Below are 20,174 nucleotides of genomic sequence, written 5' to 3'. Positions count from 1 at the left end.
CTATTTGTAACGAAATTCAAGAACTCTGATACCTAAGTGAGCTTCAGTTCTTTTCTGGGTCTGTTCCTTAGTGATTGCTTGAGCCAACTGACTATTCGTATTGAATCCTGGCGTTGAGATGTCAGAGAGCCATGGCACTGAAGTGCTCATTCTGTTTGACCTTGACAGGACTTGAGAGGAAGACCCGTCATAAGATGGGGAGCTGAAAGTGGAAACCTATAAGCAAAGTAAGTAAAAGAAATACCACTTTTTAAAGTCTACTTTGTCTATTAATATAACTAAATGACTATTAGCAGAGAAAGGAAGGATATTTATTCATGAGTCAATTTCATCAAAAATATTAACATTTAATATCGTTATGGTCAGAAAGCATAGTCTGTGTGCTTTTAATACTTTGGAATTTATCGAGACTTGTTTTATAGCCTAGCATTTATGGTCTATCTTGGCAAACATTCCATGTTCACTTGAAAAGAATGTGTATTCTGCTATAATTAGGTATAGTGTTCTTTCTATAAATGACATTTAGATCAAGTTCATAATGTTCAAATCTTTTATATCCTTATTGATTGTTTTGATAGGTTGATTCTGAGTATTGTTTTATTTATTGCTGACAGGGGGCTATTAAAATCTCCAAATATTGCTGTGAATTTGTTTTCTTCTTTTCAAAAGTTCTTTTCATTTCTGCTTCAGGTATTTTAAAGCTCTGTTATGAGGTACATGCACATTTAGGATTGTTATGTCTTGATGAATTGGCTCGTCATTATTAAATGTCTCATTTTATCTCTGTAATAGTCTTTTTTTTTAAAGTCTACTTTGTCTATTAATATAGCTCTACCAGATTTTTATGTAGTGTTTGTGTGGTATCCCTTTTTAAAATTTTAATCTATTTCTGTCTTTATATTTAAAGTGCCTTTCTTACAGAGTATGGTTGGGTCTTGCTTTTTCATGCAAATCAACAATCTATGCCTTTTCATTGGAGCCATTTATTGAATGTAATTATTGATATGGTTAGGTTTAAATATGCTACCATGGTATTCGGTTTCTAATTGACCCATCTGTTTTTATTTCCTGTTTTGCCTTTCCTAACCTTCCTTTGGGTAAATGGAATATTTTTAGCTATACCTCTTTGTGTTATTTCAAATAAAAATTACTATTTATCCATACAGTTTCATTATGCAAATAATATCTTAGTTAAACTTGTGTTCAAATTAAGGTATGCCAAAAGAGTTAAGAAGAGTGTACGTAAAGAGACTGGGACACTGCTGGCAGAAACCAACTTTCTCCACCAGAATTCCGTTTGAGGCTGACCCTGCCCTTTCTTTCCCATCACAAAATGGACATGACGTAGTAGCCGAAGTAGTAAAGCTAATATGAAGCGCATGTGTCCCTCACTGCAGTCAGTGTAACTGGATAGCTGCCTATATACTGTCACACTCTCCTATCACCTCCTTCTTCCACACTGAGGATCATAGGAGCCACCCTGGGTAATAAGTAACTTCCTTCCAATTAAACTCACGTCAGACAAGTATCACGTTTGTGTAATGAGTCAAGCAATTCACGAGCATCTCGGTGCTGCCTTTAGAAGCTTGCAATTTTGTTGGGAAGCCATTTATGTAATTTTATTATGCATTTATAGTATTTTATTATATAAATTTGTAGCTTTATATAATAAAAAAGATTAATAACTATGCAAGTCTGTGTGTGACTGGAACAGAAAATAAATAAATGACACACATAAAGATGCTTGTGTGGTTAATTAGAAAAACAGCTGCCAAAGCCGGACAAATTGCCACACGTTTCGGCCCTGGCCACACGACCCTTCTCTGCAGGCTAATAGCCTACAAGGCACACACTTCTCTGACATTTTTCTGATTTGCCTAATATCCTATCTGGTTATGATTTTTGTCTCCAACTGTCTCTAGAGGTTCTTGGTCATTTATAATGAGAGAAGCTCATGTGTCTTTTTTTCTCTCTCTTCTACATAAAGATAGATATAGATAAGTATCACATGATTATTTGAAGGATTGAAATTTCATTTTGATTTGGCTTTCCTGAGTGGAATACGTTTACATCATTTCACACTTTTGAGCTCGAATTGCCGGTCTTTCTAGGTGTAATCAGTTTCTACTTTTCAGCATACAGAAGATTTTATGAGTAGTATTCAGTGCAGGAAGACAGCTCTAAAAATAATTGTGCAGGTAGGGTTTTGTTAGTCTTACCTGGCACACTGGCAGGAGGAGAGAACAAAGGCCCATCAGAGCAGAGTTAGTGGTAGGCGGAGCACTTAATTTCCTTTGCCTCCACCAAAGAGCTTGCTTGCATTTAGTGGAGAAGGAAAAACAAACAAGGAACAGGAGCTCGGCAGTAGCTGTTGACTCTTTCATTTCTCATCACTGTTAGTCACATTTGAATGGAACCATTACAGTCTTTTTGGTGTGTATAACTAAGCCTTTTTTTTCTCCAAAAGGAAAATCTTGAATTTTATGTTTAAAAGCACAATGAGATGTTTTTGACATTCTGCAGTTCATTTTGGAATTCATACTCCTAAAACCCATTGACTTTCAATAAGGTGGTAAAAGCATGTACAATACATGTCATTTTTATGCCTAATAGCACCTCGGATAGTCTCTAATGTGTATTATGTACACACACCTTATAGCATCTGTTCCTACCTGACAGCTTACAGCATTAGGCTGTGTGCCGTGATGAACAACTGAATGAGGGTAAAATGCCAAGTAGTGTAACAGTGGCTTCTTATTGGGAGAAGTAAGCTCTTTCGAGCTTCTTTTTGATAAACACTTCTTTTTTTTAAAGATCTTATTGGGGAAGGGGAACAGGACTTTATTGGGGAACAGTGTGTACTTCCAGGACTTTTTTCCAAGTCAAGTTGTTGTCCTTTCAGTCTTAGTTGTGGAGGACGCAGCTCAGCTCCAGGTCCCTTTGCCGTTGCTAGTTGCAGGGGGCGCAGCCCACCATCCCTTGCAGGAGTCAAATCGGCAACCTTGTGGTTGAGAGGATGCGCTCCAACCAACTGAGCCATCTGGGAGCTCAGCAGCAGCTCAGCTCAAGGTGCTGTGTTCAATCTTAGTTGCAGGGGGCGCTGCCCACCATCCCTTGCGGGATTCGAGGACCCTGTGGTTGAGAGCCCACTGGCCCATGTGGGAATCAAACCTGCAGCCTTCGGAGTTAGGAGCACAGAGCTCTAACCGCCAGAGCCACCAGGCCGGCCCCCATAAACACTTTAAACCAACATATTTGTCAATACATAGTTAAGTTGGCGTATATTTAAATGTTTAAGTTATTCTTCCAGAAATGAGGATGGATTTAGCTAATAAACTGATGTCTCATCTCTTGAGCTGGATTAAACCAGTGTTATGTACAGGGAAATCTATTTTGCAACTGTATTTCTGACTGTTCTTACAAATATATGTATCCGAGACTGTTAGAGTTAAGAATTGCTGGGATCATACCTTAATACAGTATTTACTTATTTATTTGGCTAGTTTTCATGTTATTCTGCTCAGCCCAAGGGATGAGACTTACTAGATTTGTTTTCTTATTCTGCTATTATACTTGGATTTTTGGTCTACGGGTCATAGAATATTCCCTAAAAATATGTTTGCCTAGAATTCCCAAAACAAAATAATAAAGTACTCAAAATCCAGATTCTGGGCTTACATGCTTTGGCCATGTGCTAAAAATTAAATAAGCAAATACCAAACAAAGCAAAATTGGTCAGGGCTGTGATTTATAAAGAATGCCAGCCAATGTCACACACTCTAAATATTCTTTTCGCTTTTCTTGGCCTGAAAATACTTCAGGAGAGAAGTTACCGTGTTTCCCCGAAAATAAGACCTAGCCAGACAATCAGCTCTAATGTGTCTTTTGGAGCAAAAATTAATATAAGATCCAGTCTTATTTTACTATAAGACCTGGTCTTTATAATATAATGTAATGTAATGTAATGTAATGTAATATAATATATAATATAATAATATAATACTGGGTCTTATATTAATTTTTTGCTCCAAAAAACGCATTAGAGCTGATTGTCCGGTTAGGTCTTATTTTTGGGGAAACACGGTATCATGCCCATGTTTCATTTAAAAATATTTAGTTTTTGTGTCCTTTCTCAGGTTGTAAACTTTCTGAACCAGTTTATGGCTATCAGATAAACAATACACTGTTTAATCCATATTAACTAATTAATTGTTTGTAACTTTCCAGGTACTTATTAGGATGAGTGGGATTTGGAGAAATTCTATTTTCTGTCTAAGGAGAGGAAAGGTGCCACAAAGATGCCAGAGTGGTAATCCTCCAGTGGCCCCTCTGGGATCAAGGATTTTAACTGACCCCGCCAAAGTTTTTGAGCACAACATGTGGTGAGTTATCTTCTTCGGTCTGATATTATGTATGTATATATATTAAACTTCACCAGTGGTATTATGTTCATTTCATGCCAAGAAAGGATTTTTAAAGCTGATCACTTACGTTGTTGAGGCTAACTGATCGTAACTTAAGAGTAGCCAATTCTGAATTTCTTTGCAAATGGAATTGGAAAAGTGAAATTTTCTAAGTGCTTTCCTCGCTTTGGGATTCTTGTAGTCCCTCCCTGCTTGCCTCTGATCCTGATTTGCCAGTGGATCACTCGGGGGGCCTGTTTTCCATGTAGAATCCTCCTCCTGCCCCACAGGCCCTTCCTCTTTTACAAGTACTTGTCAGTCAGGAAATATATGTTTAGTACTTGCAGCTTATTGAACATTTGCCAGGGGCAACACATTGGTATGACCTAGTCCATGGTTTCAGGAAATCCACTTCTATTTGGGAAGAAAGATAAGTATTTATGGGAAAATTTGATAATTAGCCATAAAAGGCAGCAAATATTAAGGGCCCTGTGTGTTCTTACAAGGCATATAAGATATATGCCTTGTAAGAACAACTCAACAATGCAAAACCATTTCTGTTTTGGCATAGTCTGGTAGATTTCTTTTTTCTTTTTTAATTTCAGCTCTGTTGAGGTATAATTAACATGTAAAGGAAGATTTCAAATAGATTAGGATTATTTATTCTGTCTGCAAAACCTAGGACAGTGCCTGACATAAATATATGTGGAATAATGACTTGGATGGGTAAAGCTGGACTAAGGGTGTTCTAGGTGGTTAGAAAGTCAGAAAATACAAAGATGAGGAGGTATAAGGCATATTCAGGAGACAGTTTTTCGGGTAGTTTGCCTAAAATAAAGGCTCTTCCAGGAGATTGATGAACAATAAAGGTGGAATGATATAAGCCAGGTGGTGGGAGCACGATTGTATGTGGTCCTGAATTCAAAGCTGAAGTGTAAGGCATGATAGAGCCACTGAAGAGAAATGACATTATACATAGTAAATACATATGTATTAAATATATGTATTTGGTAACAACATACTGGAAAGATCAGCAGTTAGCACTAGAAGCAGAAAGGACCAGTGAGAGAAAGACTTCAAAGGAAGCATAATAGAACTTGGTGCTTTTGTAGAATAAAGAAAAAGGAAGCATTTGACTCTGAAATTTTTATCCTAGATGACTAATAGAAATAGGGAAATCAAGAGGTAAATTCATTTTTTTATTTTGGAAGAATGATGGTGAATTTAGTTTTAAGTATTTTTAACAGGCTTTGGGAACAGAACATTGTGGGGAAAATGTCTAGAACACAAACTCTACTGCTTGCAAGAGGGAAAAGGGTCACGGCTGAAGATGTGAAATTGGGTATGAGCTCTTCAGACAAAATTGTTTTCTGACTACCTTTGGAAGCAGGGTCTCTAGGGCTGGGAAAGTGATACATGGGCTTTTTTTTTTTTTTTTATTGTAGCAGATTATCAGTTTTTAAAGGAAATAGATTGACGTTTTATTAATTAGTCCTGCACTGTACGCTGTTGTAGCCACCAGCCGCATGTGGTTATTGAGCACTTGATACCCAGTCTGATGGAGATATGCTGTAGCATTCTGAAGACTTAATTTTTTAAAAAAGGTAAAATATATCATTTAATAATTTTTATATCGAATTGCATGTTAAAATATTTGGGGGTATACTGAATTAAATAAAATATATTATTAAAATTAATTTCACTGCTTTTCACTGTTTTTAATGTGGCTACTAGAAAAATTTTAATTATACTTTTGGCTCACATTTAAAATACTTTTTTGGACAGTTGCCGAATGAAACCATTTTAATTACCAGCACCAGTATGGACAGTGATAGTAGGCTGTGAGATCATTGCTAGGCAGTTAAACCTCTGGAGGAACTTCTGGTCCTCGGCAAGCTCCTCATTTACCAATTGTGTGTTCATTAGACTCTAGTGATTAGCTGTCTGTATTCTCTTTTTCCATCTGCTACCACCAGCTCTTTTGCCCAAGTTTTCTGCCCACCCATTTGAGTTCTCTTTTGTCATAGGCTCTCCAGGAAGCAAGGGTCATGTGGTTCAGTGCTTCTCAAACGCTGTGGGCTAGCTTTGGGCTATTGCACAACAATCCCTTGGGGAGTTATTATTTCACTAGGTCTAGAGGTATGGCCCAGAAATTTGTAATCTGAAAAAGCTCTTTTAGTAATTCTGTTGAGCAGCCAGGTTTAGGAATCCTTGATCCAGGCTAACCGTTTTCAAATTTTTCTTCAGCAGCAGAATTTTTTTTTTCCTCAAGTGAAGTCTTAGCATACAATCCCAATATTTAAAAGGTAAAAAGCTAACCTGCTTTGAAGGAAGCCGACACAGCAGCCTAGGGCATCAACCACTCCACAACCCTTCTCTCCCACGTGCCAGCCCCAACTCTTGCCGTCTTAATGACTTGTAGGGTTCTGTGGATCAAAGTTTGAAAAACCTTGATCTAGTCTGGACAGCCATCCTCCTGCATAGCATGCTCCCCAGGTGCCAGGATACCTGTAGTGAACTCTCTCCAGAGGTAGATACACATTCTAACAACAATAAAAATTATTTCCTCCAAGGGAAGAGGAAAGTAGTTGCTTTACATCAACTGAAAACCAGAGGATTGATTTACTGGTTTACATTCCCCATCCTTGAAGTCCAAAGTTCTGCCCAGAAGTCCTCACTTCTTTCCTTATTTTCTCCTTTATATTTAAGATTAATAATGTTTCCTGTCTTGCTGAATTTTGATGTTTAAAAGACGTTTCTAGAAAAATACTCGTATATGTCAATTTTCTCTCCGAGATGTTCATCAAATTTGTCTACCGTTCATTTTTCCCTTTAGCCTTTAGTTTAAGTAGTAAGGACTATTGTTCTATATATGACCCTCTTTTAAAAAAATTTTTGAGAAAAAATAAAGGTACCCCTTTTTATTCAGTTTCTGATATCCTGAGAAAGATTTGCCCTCTAGATTCTGGATGTTTGTATTCCTAGTATTTACATCTGCCTATATAGGTTTTTGTGTTTTTTAAAAAAAATAATTTAGTGAAATAAATTTCATATAACAAAATTATTCATTTTAAAGTGAACAATTCACTGGCATTAATTACATTCACAGTTTTGTGCATCCACCACCTTTATCTAATTCCAAAACATTTCCATCACTCCAAGGTAAAATCCCTCCCTCATTAAGCAGTTAATCCTCACCCTGCAGTTCTCCATTCCCTGACGACCACCAATCTGGTTCTGTCCCTATGAGTTTACCTCTTCTGGATATTTCACATAGATGGGATCATACGATATGTGACCTTTGGTGTTTAGCTTCTTTCACTTAGCATAATGTCTCAGAGGTTCATCCACACTGTAGCATGTATCAGTACGTCATTCCTTTTTATGACTGAATAACGTTCTGTTGCATGCATACACAACTGGTTTATCCATTCACCCACTAATGGACATTTGGGCTATTTCCACCTTTTGGCTCTTGTAAATAGGGTTTCTATGAACATGCGTGGATATATGCTTGTTTCAGTCTTTGTTTTCAATTTTTTGAGGTACACACCTGGGCATGGAATTATGGGGTCATGTGGTAATTTTATGTTTAACTTTTTGAGGAACTGCCAAACTGTTTTCCACAATGACTGAACCATTTTATATTTTGTATATAGTCTTTTAATTATACTTAGTGCATTTGTTAGTTTTGGGGGCCACTGAGAGGAAACTGTATTCAGAATGCTTTTGAGATATGGCCCGGAGATATGTCTATATTGAGCACCTTACACAGTTACTTGGACAAATCTCTTCTTTCCATTCTATTCCAAGTATAAGTAAGTGTGTAGCAACTTTTCAAGGGATCCCTGAAATTTATAAGGAGCAGTAAGCACTTGTATTATCTCATGACTGAATTAGCTGGGCCAGTGGCTTTCAAGCTTTTTGGCATGATCCACAGTAAGAAGTGCAGGTTGCCTCATGGACCACTACATATATATGTAACATATGCACATACGTGAAATAGGAACAAAAGTTTCCAGTCTAGTTTTACCGTGTGAGACGCACCGTTTCCATTTATTTTATTTTACTCTTTTTCTTTCTTTTTTAGATGTTGGTTAGACTAAATTGATTTCATGACTCACTAAAACAGTTGTGACATTTAGTTTAAAAAATACTGAGCTAAGCCATTCTCTATAGATCCAAAGCAGGACCTGTGTGTTCTGAAATGACTTTTTAGTCCATAACCCATTTAAATAATGGACTGTTTCCAGATTCCCAATATAGCTCAGATATCAAGAATTCTTATTATATGATGTGAATCTTTTTTATTTTTTTATTGGGGTGACAACTGTTAGTAAAATTACATAGATTTCAGGTGTACAATTCTGTATTAAATCATCTATAAATCCCGTTGTGTGTTCACCACCCAGAGTTAGTTCTCCTTCCATCACCATATATTTGTTATGAATTTTATTTACATAATCATATTTAGCTCTGATTCCTCTTGCCCTATTTTGTTGGAATTTTCCATTCACAGTTCGTGAATATAGGTATTGTCTTCATCTACCTCCATTATGACATTTGTCATGAGAGACAGTCTAGTTTAGATGTTGAAAGCAAAGACTGACTAGTTGTCTAACCTCTCTGTGGCTCTGTTTCCACATCTCTAAAATGGGATGATAATAGTAATATCTACCTCATAGGGTTGTTGTGAGAATTAAATTAGTATGTATAATATAAAGTGTATATGCATAGTAAATAAGCAACACATAAGAGTCGGCTATCTTAACACCATTTTCTAACAAGTACTTTTGGTTACTTATATATTTGTTTTATCTTCATTATTAGATTATATGATTCTTCGGAGAAAAATTTAGCTTATTTCTGGTTCATAGCTATATTCCCTATGTAATGGGCACCCTATAAGTATGTTTGAATAAGTGAATCAATATAGAAAATTATTACGATCCAGTTCATGTCTACTAGAAGTTTACAGCTATACTGAAAGTTAATGTAATGGCTACACATGGGCTTCAGAATCCAAAAACATCTGAATTTAAATCCTGACCCTACTCCCTTTCCTACTATGTAAACTTTAGCAAATTCCTTCATGGCGTATTGTGAGTATTAAAGGAGATAAGTATGTAAAACTCTTAAGTTGTAATAAGTGCTCACTAAAGGGCATCATTATTGTTACAATTATTAGGTGGAGAATTGACATACATACCAATGAGTAAATATAGAGGACTCTAGGCAAGGTCATACAATGAAGACAGTGAAGACCATAGTGATGGTCTGCAGAATAGAAAGCTTCCTGAGCCTGGAATGTGAGGAAAGTAGGATTTCACCTGGGCTCTGAAGAATGAGGAAAATTTGAATAGTGAAGACCATTTGTTCCAGGCAAGTGGTAGCATGAGCAAAGATCTGCCTTTGAGAATGTATGAGGTATATTCCAAAGCAAACAGACAACCCAGTTGGAAGAGAGGTTTCATATTTTGAAATTTGGTGAGTGGTAGTGACAAAAGAAGTACTTTAGGATAAATAATCAGGCTTTGTTGTTCAGGATACTTAGAGTTCACCATTATAGAACATGAAGTGATATCTTTTATCCCTCGCATTTTTTGTATATGGACATGGACCAATCACTGGGCTAGCTTCTGTGGAGTCCTCAAGAGAGGAACAGGAGGTGATCATTGTTCTGAAGGAGCTCTGGTCTATTTCACTAATCATCCTCCAGGTAAAGAAGATAGGATAAATCTGAAAAACAAAGTATTCCTCCTTCAACAAAATGGATAAGAAATAGTAAAAGCGAGCAAAACCTGTACCAACAGCAACCAAAAAAGTCCATAAACATGGAAAATTAGTGGCCAAGGAAAGAAACCAATTCATGTATGGCTCGGAGTGGACCCTATCCCACCTTCATCTCTTAGAAGCAGTAGTAGGCCAAGAAAATCAGCTGACACATCGTTACTAATACTCATTAGGCAGCCCTGGCAAAGGTTGAGAAAGAGCCCTTGAAAATAAATGTTCTTATCTATTGCGATGGAATTTGAGATCTGCAGAATGGGGAAAATCAGGACTCAACATCTCCTAGGCTTCCATACTGAATTAAGGAAACTATCCAAAGCCCAAGGACGCCCAGGGTGATCCTATTAGGACACATCCTAACTACGTAGGTAAGTGAAACCTAGCACAGGACTCAATAAATCTAAAAAAAAAGTAGACCCAGACCCTCATAAAGACTGCCCACTGCCCCTGCTACCTGACACCCTCAGGTTACAGAAATGTGGAGAAAATATAATACCCAAACTTGAGCTTACAGGGAAAGATAAACAGGTCTCTGAGAAAGGTTGGGTATCACAAGAATTTATCTACAGTAAAACAGAAAGGAAAGAAAGAAGGAGGGATAAAAGAACATAACATGCATTATGGATTAGTTTGCATTTTCCAATATTTTATGTAAAGAGAGTTGTAGGATATGTACTCTATTGTCTGGCCTCTTTCACTAAGCATAAGTATTTTCAGATTTACCATGTTGTTGTATGTATCAATAGTTTGTTCTCTTTTTTTGCATTTTTTGAGATATAATTAACATATAACATTATATTAGTTTCAGGTATATAACATAATGATTCAATATTTGTATATATTGGAAAATGATCACTACAATAAGTTTATTAACATTCATCACCACACAGTTACAAATTTTTTTCTTGTGATGAGAACTTTCAAGATTTCTTACCAACTTTCAAATATACAGTACAGTTTATTTACTATAGCCACCATGCGGCACATTACATCCCCAGTATAGTTTTCTCATTTTTATTGTTGATAAGACTCAGAATCAGAATATATAAAAAGCTGTTAAAATTTAATAAACAAATCACCCAATGAAAATGGGCAACATATTTGAACACACACTTCACCAAAGAAGATACGTAGATGGTAAATAAGCAGATGACAAGAAGCTCGGCAGCGTTAGTCATTAGGGAAGCACTACATCCCTAGTAGAATAACTAAAATTCAAAATACTGACCACACCACGTGCTGGTGAGAATGCAGAGGAACTGGAATTTTCACACTGTGCTGGTGGGAATATAAAATGGGAAAACAGCTTGGCAGTTTCTTTAAAAATTAAACATATACCTATTATATAGGATTATAGATGGATTCAGTCATTCCATCTATAGAGAAAACATATGCCCATACAAATACATATACATGATTGTTTGTAGCGGCTTTATTTGTAATAGTCAAATTTGAAAACAACCCAAATGTCCATCAACAAGTAAATGGACAAATAGTGGTATATGTATGTAATGGAATACTACTCAGTAATAAAAGGAATGAACTATGGATACACACAACATGGATGAATTTAACAATAATTAGGCTGAGTGAAAGAAGCCAGAAATAGTATATACTGAACTCTTACTGTACTGTACTAGAGAATGCAAACTAATCTATAGAAAAAGACAGTGGATTTGTGGGGTGGGGGTAGTGAAAAGGGGATCAAGAGGGAGGAATTATAAAAGGGCACAAGGAAAGTTGAAGATAATGGATATATTATCTTGACTGTGGTAGTGGTTTCATGAGTGTCTACATATGTCAAAACTTATCAATTGTGCACTTTAAATGTGTGCTGTTTACTGTGTGTCAGTTACACCTCAGTAAAGCCTTTGAAAATAGGGTTGCATCCATACATTGGAAAAATAATGTAGCAGTTAATAAAAATGAGATCTATGTATACTGATATCAAGAAATGCCTATGATATGTCATTAAACACAAATAGCAAGTGACAGAGAAATATCGTTAGGATAGCCTCATTTTTATAAAGGAATTCTTGCACATATGCTACATGTATATGAGTATGTACTTATCTTTATTTTTATATACACAAAAAAGTCTAGAAAGGTCCACATCATACTAATAACAAGTGTTTATTGCAAGGATGAGCATGGGGGTCAAAGATACAGGTGAAACTTTATATGCGTTGGTATTGTTTGAATTTTAATTTTTTATTAAAAAAGAATGCACCCATTCCCATCTTATTCTCTACCTGATAAATTCTTTATTCTTCATAACCAATTACAGCTGCTCGTCTTCTCAACTATTTTTAGTTTTACTAAATCTTCATTTCTGTATCCTCAATTCACAGCCCCAATAGCTGATAGATACAGGTTCTCAATAAATGTTTAATGACGGAAGTGGGTATTCGTTTCTTTCAGCAGCTGTGACTTCTATTCCATTATATGCAGAAGTGGTTCTTTCTGTGTTTTGTATCTTTTGTAGGTCACTCATTCCTCAGTAACAAACTGATTTACTAATAAACATAATCAACTGAAATATTTATTACAGCCAAAAAGAGAATGGGCAGCCAGGAGTCAACACTATAAATTAGTGTCAATAGTAGAAAAGATTTAATTGAAATAAGTTTAACTACCGTCATGAGTCACTTAACAAGGAGGATACATTCAGAGAAATGCTTCATGAGGCGATTTTGTCATGTGAACATCATAGAGTGTACTTAACACAAACCTAGATGGCACAGCCTACGACACCTCGAGGCTGTGAGGTACAGCCCATTGCTCCCAGGCTACAGGCCCACACAGCACGTTACTGTACTGAATACTGGAGGCAGTTGTAACAAATGGTAAATATTCGTATCTAAACAACGTGAGATTAAATCAAACACAAGAAAAAATGATGAGATGAGATAAACATGAGATGTATAAGGCTGCTGCCAGCAGGTATAACACTGCATACTATTTTACTTTTTTTTAATAAGTAGAAAGAGTATACTCTAAAATAATAAGAAAAAGTATAGTATAGTAAATACATAAACCATTAATAGTCATTTATTATCATCATCAAGTGTTATGTACTGTCCATAATTGCATGTGCTCTCCCTTTGTACAGCTGGCAGTGCAGTAGGTTTGTTTACACCAGCATCACCACAAACACGCGAGGAATGCATTGTACTACAACATTGCAGCAGCTGTGACGTCACTAGGCAATAAGAATTTTTCAGCTCCATTGTAATTTTATGGGACCGCCATTGTATGTGTGGTCTGTCATTGACCTAGACATCCTTATGCGCTGCATGGCTGTCTTAGCTGATATACCCATAACAACTTACTTCATTCATTTTGAGACTCAGGTTTTTTAACCAAATAACATTCATGAAATCATGATACTTCTTACAACTGATGGCATCTTACAATGGTAATTGGAAAAGATTTCTGTTTGGTTTTCTTCCTTTTTATTTTTTTTGTCTCATCTGTTCTTTTATTTTCTCTACTAGCTATACATCTTTGCATTATTTTGTAGATGTCATTCTAGAGCAATAGTTTAAAACATTTTGGTCTCAGGACCCTTTTAGACTCTTAAATCATTGAGGACTCCAAAGACCTTTTATTTATGTGGATTATATTTATTGATATGATCCATATTAGAAATTAAAACTGAAACATTAAAAATATTTATTAATTCATTTTGAAACAATAAACCCATTACCCACCCATTCACATAAATTACATATTTTAATGAAAATGTCTATTTGTTCCCAAAAATTTAGTGCAAAGAGTGGCACTGTTTTAAATGTTTGCAAGTCTCTTTAATGTCTGGCTTAATGGAAAGCTGGATTCTCATATCTGCTTCTTCATTCAATCTGTTGTAATAATGTTGTTTAGGTTGACTTATATGAGGAAAATTTGGCCTCACACAGATATGTACTTATAAAGGAGCGTAGTTTTTTAAAAGCTTTTAAAGATAATTGTAGGTATTTTTCTTGATATTATACTATCAATATTCCATATTGCAACTAAGAAATTACCACTAAATCTCGGTAGTTGTAGTTTCTTAGTTGCAATATGGAATATGAAAGCATATTAAAAAAATATATCAACGAACTTTTGGTATTCTGCTATATATAGTCCACTGGTACGCCATGCACTTTGAATGGATCTTTTACCTATGCGTCATTTTATAGCATCATGTATGGATAATTTGGAAAAGTTCGGTTCCATGTTTTATGTAGCTCTTCCAAATGGTGACACATTTCATTATACAATATTTAAAAATCACCTTTGTTAATATCACCTCTATTCTCATCAAGAAAAATCTCCAGATATTGGGACACTATCAAACTCATGGTTTAGGTCCAAACTTCCAAATTTCTAATTTTTGCTTAAAAGCACAAAATTGTCTTTGGCAACAAATATTGTCATTTGTTTTTCTTAAACTGATAGGTTCATTTCATTTACTTTCAAGATTGCCAGATAACCAAATCCATCCACAGTTGCTCTTTCAAGCAAAGATAGCATTCCATGAAAAAAAGCAGCTAGATTAGTTCACAATACAAACATTTGTACAAGTGCTTTCCTACAAGTCCGTCATCATACTTCATTCAGTATGCAGCAGAAGTGCTTTATGTGTGCTTCCCACTTTGTCACATAGCATATTAAAAGTATGTGTACCCAACGGTCAATATTTTATATAATAATTTTCACTGTTTCATCAAGCATGTTCTTTAATGAATTGAATTTAAAAAACAAAAACAAAAACAAAATCTAGTGTATTTTTTATCACCCATTGAATGGTGGTATAGAATACAATGACCACTAGTACATTTTGGTGGGACCGCCTTTTTTCATACTAAGGCAGTTGCTATTTTACCCACCATTGTTTTCATACCATCAGCGCAAATGTCAACACATTAAAAAGGCAAATAACAGATGATTATTATGAAAATAGTTTTGACTTAGTGGACCACCTCAAAGGGTGGACCACACTTTGAGAACCACAGTTCTCGTGATTACAATGTGCTTCCTCAACTTAAACAGTCTACTTACTTTGTTTCCCCAAAAATAAGACCTAGCTGGACAATCAGCTTTAATACGTCTTTTGGAGCAAAAATTAATGTAAGACCTGGTGTTATGTTACATTATATTATATTATATTATATTATATTATATTATATTATATTATATTATAATATTATATATGACCTGGCCTTATTTTACTTATTTTACTATAATTTTTGCTCCAAGAGACGCATTAGAGCTGATTGTCGGGCTAGGTCTTATTTTTGGGGAAACACCGTAGAATTAATATTCTAATATAAAACCACATAATATAAACTGTAAGAACCTTACAACAATGTGATTCTACTTATCCATCCAATTATATTGTTGCCATGTAATTTACTTTTACATATGTTATAAACTCTATAATTCATTGTTATTATTCTTGCTATATAGTTAGTAATTTTTTTTAAAAATTAAGGAGTAAAAAATGATTGTCTGTTTTTAGTTACCCACATATTTACTACTTCTGGTTTCTTTATTCCACCCTATAGATCTGAGTCTATCTGGTATCATTTTCCTAAGCCTAAACATTTTCCTTAACATTTCTTGTAGTGTAGATTCTGCTGGTAACAAATTCTCTTAAATTTTGTTTATCTGAAAATCTCTTTATTTAAAAATTTTGAAAGATATTTTTCACTGCATGTAGATTCTAAGTTGACAGATTTATTTTTCTTTCAGTGCTTTAAAGATGGCATTCATTTATGTTCTGGCCTCCATTGTTTCTGATGAAAAATTGGATGTCATTTGCATTGCTTTTCCCCTATTTATAATAGCTCCTTTTAAGATTTCTCTTTATCTTTGGTTTTCAGCAGTTTTCTGTGTATTTATCTTGCCTGGGGTTTGCTATGATTCCTAGATTTACTGGTTACCTTTTTTTTAAATCAAATTTAGAAAAATTTTAGCCAGTATCACTTTACTTTTTTTATTCACTCTCCCATCTCTATTTCTGAGTCTTCAATTTATGCATTTCTTAGACTAATTTGTATTATCCCATAGATTACCAAGGTTATCATAGGTTATCAATTTTTTTTCACTTTGTTCTTCATTTTGAATAATTTCTACACCTTTAAGATTTTAAGTTTACTGACCCTTTCTTTCTGTGGTGTCCATTAACTGTTAAGTCTACTCAGTTTTTTATTTCAGTTATTGTATATAGGTTAGCTCTAGAATTTCCTTTAAATAGTTTCCATTTCTTTGCTGAGGTGTCGCCATCTATTCATTCATTCTGTCCACCTCTTCTTTTAAATATTTGAACATATTTTTTAAAACTGTTTTAAAGTCCTGTGTACTACTTCCAACATTTGGATTTTCTCAAAGTCTGTATTTGACTGCCTTTTATCTTGATTAGGGATCACATTTTTCTACTTCTTCACATGCTAATTGTTTTTATTGTATGGTGGTCAATATGGATGATAACTTGTATGGAATCTGGATTATGTTGTCTTCCTTTAAGGCGTTGAGGTTTTTTTTTCTGGCAAGTGGCTAATTATTGCCAAATCTTCTTGGTCATATTTAATTTTAGTTGTTAGAGTGAGACTACCTGGTATTGTTCCAAATATAGTGCAGTTCTTATTCCTATGTCGTGGCATGTCTGAGGTCTTAACTGCATACTGAGGTGTTCAGAGAGCTCTCCATTCTGCTTTAGTCAGAACTCTAGTATCTCCTAGCCCTACCCTGCCTGTGTCCAGTCAGTTTTCTTTTTCCCACCATCACCCCCAGAATCCTCTCCTCTAGGCCCTGTGGAGTCTGTCCTGTGGATGAAAAGCCCTTGGAGAACTATCTTGCAGACTTCAGGGGACTTCCCCTCTATCCAGCAACCTCTTATTCAATATTGTGCTGTGCAAAGACCACCTTCTCAACTCACAAAACTGCCCCTCAGTGGGACAGTCACTCTCTTGTTTGCTATTATATTTGGTATTCTCTGCTTGGAATCCACCGGTGCACCACAATCTAGAACGTGTAGCCACACAGAAAGCTAGGGCGAGTGTGGGGGTTGACCTTTTGTGTTTCTCTTCTCTTAAGGACCACAGTCCTACTGTCTGAACTGTAGTCCAATGACTAAAACCAGTTGCTTTATATATTTTATCCAGTCTTATCATTGTTTATGGCAGGAGGGTAAGCTTGTTACCAGGTACTCTGTCAGGACCAAAATCAAAGTCGTTTTAAGTCATAATTATGAAGGTTTTGTAGCCATATAGAAAAAAAAAGTGTGTGTGTGTGTGTGTGTGTGTGTGCGCGCGCTCAAATACAGGAAGAGAACCTGAAAAATTAGCATTTAACTTATGAGGATATTTAAATGATTGGTAAGACTTTTTCTCTTGAAAATTTTCTGTTATAACTAGTAACAAATATGACTTTGTTATGGAATTACAGATTATTGAAATAGTTTTAAGCTGAAACTAATAAACTCAGTTTCTTCCTTTTACCTAAAAATATTTCATTTTTAATCACTAATCACCTGATGCATTTGTTAAAGTCGTCCTTAAATTATGTTATATAATGAGACTTTTACATACATAGTAAATGACAAAGACAGGAAAACATTCTGTCCACATAGCTTACACTGGGTGCTTTGGTTTATGTTTTATTTTTTAAATTATAATAGGAAGTGGCACTGCATTCAGCAGAATTTTCTATAGGTAGGATCCTCAGAAACATTAGTACTCAAGGTAAACAACTGGAGTGTGTGTGTTAACTTTTCCAAAGCAAGTCAAATGCACAGGTATTTAACTGTTATAGCCATCAACTTAGAGCTAAAGCAAGGAATCATTATTCAATTACACCATACATGTAAAGGAATAGGAAATGCACACACAGACACACACACACAACGACACACACACACAATGACACACGCACCCACACATGGCTTATAGTACTTGTGACTACCACAGAATTATAAAATAACTCTACCAGCCATCTTGTGAAAATTTCTTACTCAAAAATGTTATCTTTTGTTTTGGAGATGCCTTTTTCTCAAATTCAAGTTTTCAAAAAAATATTCAGTATGTTTTGTATTTTTCTGCTTAGCTCTCTTTTTTCACTTTTTTTCATTCTTTAAGAAAACGTATCATCCTTTCTAATATAAGGATTCCTGGGTTTTCCCCCAAGGAAGATGATATAAAGTTTTTAAGGACTGTTGTTATATGTCTTAAACATATAGTACTGTTTTTATATAAATATAGTTTATAATACTAAGGAATTATAGTTTATAATTATAAGTTTATAATTATAAGATTTATAATACTAAGGAAAATTTTAAAAGTATTGTCTCTTAATTCTACTATTCTAACATAATTATTTTTATTTCACCGAACATGTATATGACCTTATATAGCTGTGGTTACAATACACATATAATTTTGGAATCTGCTATTTTAACTTCATCTTATCTTGTAACAATTTTCCACATTGTTACATAACCTTCACATTTATCATTTTGAGTTACCATAATTTTTTCATTACCCTATCACTGAAGTTGTTTCCAATTTTTTGCTATCTTATTTGGTATTCCAGTGAATACCATTGTACAGATACTTCTCTATACAGAACTTCTCTGTTTGTTTGAGTTACTTTGTTACAATAAATCCACAGAAGTATAATTTTTAGGTCAAACAGTGTGAGCCATTTTTTTTCCTTTGAGTGGTGGTAGGGGTGGTTGTAAATACCTGATTATTTATTTGTTTGTTAGTTATTTGTCTCTATGCTTAAGTTCTATTGTAATTGTATTTATTACTTATAAAATTGAATGATTCTTATTGCTGTCTGTTGGGTTTTGGTATCCGTGAATCAGAGTTTTCTAATATAAAGAACTACCATAAAGCAGCAGGTCTGGAGGAAGTCCCATAAATACAGTAGGAACATTTTATAGGTTTCTGTGGGGATTCTGTAACTGTACAGTGGAAGATCTGTTCTGCAGTGGCTTAGGGTATAATATTACCCTCACTTAGCAGTTAAGAAAATGAAGCAACATAAAGAACAGTGTAAGGAAGTTAGAGCAATTTAAGAAATAACTAAGTCTATTAAATACTCAGGAAGAGGCAAGTTAAACTAACAGTTTAAAACAAATGCTTAAAGCTAAAGACCACATACACTCTTATTGTCTCTGAGTTTGATTTTTTACAGGGAAATGGATTGGTCTATTTTCTTTCTTATATGTTGTAGAAATTTATAGGTGAGAAACTTGTCCCAGGCTTAATAATACTATTTTTTCAATAAATGATTTTTTAAATAATATTTATTTATTTACGATATTGATTGTTTTTTTGTTGTTGTTTTTTTTAGATTTTATTGGGGAAGGGGAACAGGACTTTATTGGGGAACAGTGTCTTTCCAGAACTTTTTATTGGGGAATGGTGGGTTTTTCCCAGGACTCATCAGCTCTATCCAAGTCAAGTTGTTGTCCTTTCAATCTTAGTTTTGGAGAGCGCAGCTCAGCTCCAGGTCCAGTCGCCATTGTTAGTTGAACCAGCAACCTTGTGGTTGAGAGCCTGCGCCCCAACCAACTGAGCCATCTGGCCACCTGGGAGCTCAGTGACAGCTCATTGACTTCATTCTAGTTGCAGAGGGTGCAGCTCACTGTCCCATGTGAGAATCCAACCGGCAGCCCTGTTGCCCAGAGCTTGCGCTCTAACCAACTGAGCCACCCGTTAGTCCCTCAATAAATGATTTGTTGCCTTTAATAATATTATATACCTGGGGTGCCAAAAAAATGTATACAAATGGACACTTTGCTCAACGTTGCTCAAGCAGTAGTTCACCATAATCAGAAGTGTCTGGATGCTGATGGTAACCACTTTGAGCACCTCTTGTAAATACAGAAGTCAAACGTGACTTGTATTCATCTTTTGTTATCGGTATATATTGAGTATTACAATTTTAATATTTTTTTCCTTTCCTAAAATGTGTATACATTTTTTT

At 35.2% G+C, this 20,174-nt stretch overlaps 1 protein-coding gene across 8 annotated transcripts in view; it reads left to right on the top strand.

The window, feature by feature from the left end:
• The window catches only part of METTL8 (methyltransferase 8, tRNA N3-cytidine), a 71,152-nt gene that overhangs the window by 26,241 nt on the left and 24,737 nt on the right, over positions 1–20,174 (top strand). For 3 of the 8 annotated variants that reach the window (XM_019727414.2, XM_074337924.1, XM_074337931.1), the window contains exons 2-3: positions 169–227; positions 4,228–4,382. In XM_019727414.2, coding sequence (XP_019582973.2) covers positions 4,240–4,382 — 143 coding nt within the window. In that variant the 5' untranslated portion in view covers positions 169–227; positions 4,228–4,239. Of the gene's footprint in view, positions 1–168; positions 228–2,473; positions 2,583–4,227; positions 4,383–5,918; positions 6,008–20,174 lie in introns of those variants that run through there. The other 5 variants (XM_074337939.1, XM_019727416.2, XM_074337946.1 and 2 more) reach the window with 3 other exon arrangements.

Source organism: Rhinolophus sinicus, linkage group LG01 (genome assembly GCF_036562045.2).
Source record: "Rhinolophus sinicus isolate RSC01 linkage group LG01, ASM3656204v1, whole genome shotgun sequence".
In the NCBI taxonomy this organism is placed as follows: domain Eukaryota; kingdom Metazoa; phylum Chordata; class Mammalia; order Chiroptera; family Rhinolophidae; genus Rhinolophus; species Rhinolophus sinicus.
The sequence above is the reverse complement of the archived record's forward strand: the minus strand, read 5'-3'. Positions and strand labels throughout refer to the sequence as shown.